Here is a 4,368-nt window from a genome sequence, read left to right as displayed (position 1 = left end):
TGTCTGTGGTTTAATTATGGGTAGCCAAATGTCAACACAAGTCTCAGAATGCAGGTGAATGTATTGGCTTATTATGTAGTTCCAACAGTTGTATGGGAATAGTTACCAACATGGTTTTCTTTACCATTTATGCATGGATAAAGAATGATAGATAGCATACACAGCAAAAACTGTGGTGTTAACCAGTGTACATAGAGGACAACATCATTTATTCTACACCAGTGTTAAATTGGCAGTGTTAGTTTAAAACCTATACATTTATTACAACACCTTTGGTTGTTACATTTACACTCTTTGGTGTTGTGTTCAATCTCTAGGGTGTAATTTTAACACCTCAGGGTGTGGTCCTCTATGAACACCAACTGGTGTCAGTTTTAATACCACAGTTTTTACAGTGTACAATGTAAATGAAATCGAAGCATTGTTGGCTTCTCATAATTTCATAACTGATTTTAATGTATACCGTGGTCTAAGTTCAATATGAATTCAGAATACAGGTCTAATGCTATATCTTTACACTGCAAAGTATTCAATAAAAATAAAAAATATGATAGAGTTTGAAATGTGTATGGCAAATTGTTTAGAGTTAGAACCCAAGTCCATAATGATACACTCCTAAAACAAATCAGTAAAATTGACTAGATCAGTAGTCAGCTGGGTGCAACTGATATTTCTAGTCACATTTCTGTTGCATATTCTAGTCAGAAATAAATCTGTTCGTGTAAAATACGACTAGAAAATATTGATAGTCAATATGAGTTGCAACCAGCTTGCCCGATAAACCTGTCATTTTGACTGATTCGTGTTGAGACTGTTACATGTGTCATTGCATAAAATATCATAAATGATTGTAATTTGATCTATGGCTATTCAACCTGTTTGTTTTTCATGGGCATTAATAACGTTGATCTCAGACCCTGTTCTCGGTATACTCTCTTGAATTGGTTTCCCTTAAACCGTTTAAGATACCAGTTTTGGAAGAGTATAATAATAATAATAATGGCCTTTATTGATACATCAAAAAAACATTTGTTGCAGCCAAAGGCTGAATTGCAAATGCTAGTACAAGGTAAAAGAAAAATGATGTATAAATTGACAAAAAACGCAAATATACAAACAAACGCTAGCAAAGATTGCTTTGCTAGCGTTCTCATCACCATCTCCTGCCCTGGTTTTCAGAACATCTTCACCTATAGGATTATTGTTACTACGGGAATGGTCTCAGTGATGTCAAACGTTTCGCGCAGAATTTGAAACCCGCAGCTTAGGCGTGATATACACAGTATACCGCGCCAAAATTGTTCACTTTGCAAAGAATGATTGTGTCCCCACCTATGCTAAAACTAGTGTAACAAGGTATTCTTGAAAACCACATCACGAGGTGGTTTCCCAACTGGTTTGGATATCTCCTTGAGTGTTCCCATGCACATTCCACTAGTTTCCACTAAACTGGTTTCCAGTAAACAAGTTTTAGGACTGTAATGAGAATGGGGTCTTGGTGATCTCAGCTGAAAGACTGCATTAGGCATGGTTCTCTCTAATCTTCCAAAATAGTCCAGTTAGAGTTAAAAAGAAATCTACATGTAGAAAATCAGCTCACATTCCAAGACTCCATCTTCCTTTTCCTTCTGCCAAAATTAGGAATTTTGAAGTTAATAAATAGTAGGTTCTACATAAAGAAGAATTTCTTTAAAAAAAGCCCCATTTTCCAGACTGCTGAGGGTGTTAAAAGATCTTTCACAATATGTACATGTACATTTTATGTACTTCTGCATTTTTCACTCCTCCTTGACTTATTTCCTCTTGTCCTGTAATTACTTTTATTGTATTATATTTTATTGTATTGTATTCCTGTGTGAGTCTATCAGACGCCCTTCTCACCAAATTTTGAATGTAATGAGTTCAAATCTTCATTAGATGTATGTGTACATTTCTTTTTGATAATATAAATAAACTTGTCTCATATTTTTATGAATAGCAGTCTACATGGGAGTAATTTATTCATCAGTTATTCATTTCAAGTTTCGTATCTTTTCTTGTTTGCTGTATGAAAATTAATGAGTTCAAATCTTCATTAGATCTATCCTAAATGTTTTGGTCATGAAAAAGCCTTGTTTTTCATCTTCATACGTTGCAGTTTCAAAGTTATGGCTTCATTATTTTTTTTCAATTAGAATGAATTTCAAAGCTTAGTGTCTGCTTTATAAACCATATAACAATATAAAGATTTACTTATAATAGAGTTTGAGCGGGGTACTCACATGTCAAGTGTAATGAGTTCAGATCTTCATTAGATGTACATGTACGTTTTCTTTTAGATAATATAAATAAACTTGTCTCATATTTTTGTATGAATAGCATTCTACATGGAAGTAATGTTTTCATCATGTATTTATTAAAAGTTTTTTATCTGTTCTTGTTAGCTGTATGAAAAACAATGGCCCGTATTCTGAAGTCGGGTTTAACTTAAACTCAGGTTTAAAGTTGTGGTTTAAGTATGGGAAGCCAAAAGTCTCAAATTATCACGTTGTATGTTTCTCATGTTTACTGTGCTCTTTCCTGATTCATCGATAGTGAAGACAATCATCTATTTATACTTCCTAGACAATTATGAATGATTTGAGAGCCAAGAGAGCTGAAATGTGATATCTCTATGTTAGTGATTTATGTAACAATTGGCTTTCCATACTTAAATCACAACTTTAAACCTAAGTTTAAGTTAAACCCGACTTCAGAATACGGGCCTACATGTATGAGTTTAAATCTTCATTAGATCTATCCAAAATGTTTTTGATAATGGAATAGCCTTGTTTTTCATCTTCATACGTTGCAGTGTCCAAGTAATGGCTTCATTGTTTTTTTTTCAACTAGAATGAAATTTCAAAGCTTAGTTTCTGCTTTTGAAACCATATAACAACGTAAAGATTAACTTATAATGGAGTATGAGTGGGGTATTCGCATATTGAATGTAATGAGTTCAGATCTTCATTAGATGTTTGTTTTCTTTTTACTAATATAAATAAACTTTTTTTTAATTTTTATAGCGGCCTCCATGGATGTAATACATGTATCTTCAGGAATGTATTCATCATGTATTTATTCAAAGTTTTGGATCTGTTCTTTTTACTAACCGTATGAAAAAAGTAAAGTTTCGTTTTTTAGTGAGGCATTCATACATGTATATTGAAAGTAATGGGTTCATATCTTCCTTAGATTCGCACTTTAATTTTGGTATTGTGAATGACATTATGAATGACATTATGAATGACATTGTGAATGATATTATGAATGACATTGTTGATGACATTGTGAATGACATTGTGAATGACATTGTTGATGACATTGTGAATGACATTGTGGATGACATTGTGAATGACATTGTGAATGACATTGTTGATGACATTGTGGATGACATTGTGGATGACATTGTGAGTGACATTGTTGATGACATTGTGAATGACATTGTGGATGACATTGTGAATGACATTGTTGATGACATTGTGAATGACATTGTGGATGACATTGTGAATGACATTGTGGATGACATTGTGGATGACATTGTGAATGACACTGTGAGTGACATTGTGGATAACATTGTTAATGACATTGTGAATGACATTGTGGATGACATTGTGAATAACATTGTGGATGACATTGTGAATAACATTGTGAATAATATTGCAAATAATATTGCGAATTGCATTTGGAATGACATTAATGACATTGTAAATGAATTTGTGAATGATGGAAGTGACATTCTGAATGACACTGTGAAAGACATTGCAAAAAACACTGTGAATGACATTGCGAATAACATTGCGTATGACATTGTGAATGATATTGCATTTGACATTGTGTATGACATTGTTAATGACATTGTGAATGACATCAATTGTTGATGATATTGTGAATGTTATTGTGAGTAGCGTGCCATCTTTAAAATTTTTTTAAATAGCAGTCTACAGTGACTTCTAGATTATCTTAATGTTTTCATATAAAAGATATTTTATTAGTTTCAGTCAAATTAATTTACTTGATCAGTTCTAGGTTAAGCACTAACATATCATTGGCAATGGCATAACAATATAACTGATCATTATCAATGCAATTTTCTTGTTTAACTAACCAAAAAGAAGGCTTAAACTTAAAGGTAGTCAAATGAAGGAAGTTCCAATTTATTTTAAGATCAGATTGTTGATGCAGTGCTTTGCAGTAAAGTATATTAAATCAAGCAGAAATACAAAAGAGTTGCTCTAAAAATCCAGCATGTACACGGGCCATTTGTGTGGTTTTTCAAGGAGTGTTATGTTTCTATGGTGATTTAATTGTTGACATGTCTATTAAATTAAGCCTACACAGAGATTGGGA

At 32.7% G+C, this 4,368-nt stretch overlaps 1 protein-coding gene across 1 annotated transcript; it reads left to right on the top strand.

Annotated features, from left to right (window-relative positions):
- Positions 1-3,260: 3,260 nt before the first annotated feature.
- LOC135157369 (coiled-coil domain-containing protein 1-like) lies at positions 3,261-3,899 on the top strand. Its single transcript, XM_064112622.1, has one exon. It carries the CDS (start codon positions 3,261-3,263, stop codon positions 3,897-3,899), a length of 639 nt encoding a protein of 212 aa, XP_063968692.1.
- The last annotated feature ends 469 nt before the right edge of the window (positions 3,900-4,368 follow it).

This window comes from Lytechinus pictus, chromosome 17, assembly GCF_037042905.1.
Source record: "Lytechinus pictus isolate F3 Inbred chromosome 17, Lp3.0, whole genome shotgun sequence".
In the NCBI taxonomy this organism is placed as follows: domain Eukaryota; kingdom Metazoa; phylum Echinodermata; class Echinoidea; order Temnopleuroida; family Toxopneustidae; genus Lytechinus; species Lytechinus pictus.
The sequence above is the reverse complement of the archived record's forward strand: the minus strand, read 5'-3'. Positions and strand labels throughout refer to the sequence as shown.

Bases quoted from the DNA above. Each gene is read 5' to 3' on its own strand.
- LOC135157369 (XM_064112622.1), top strand. From the start codon at position 3,261: ATGAATGACATTGTGAATGATATTATGAATGACATTGTTGATGACATT.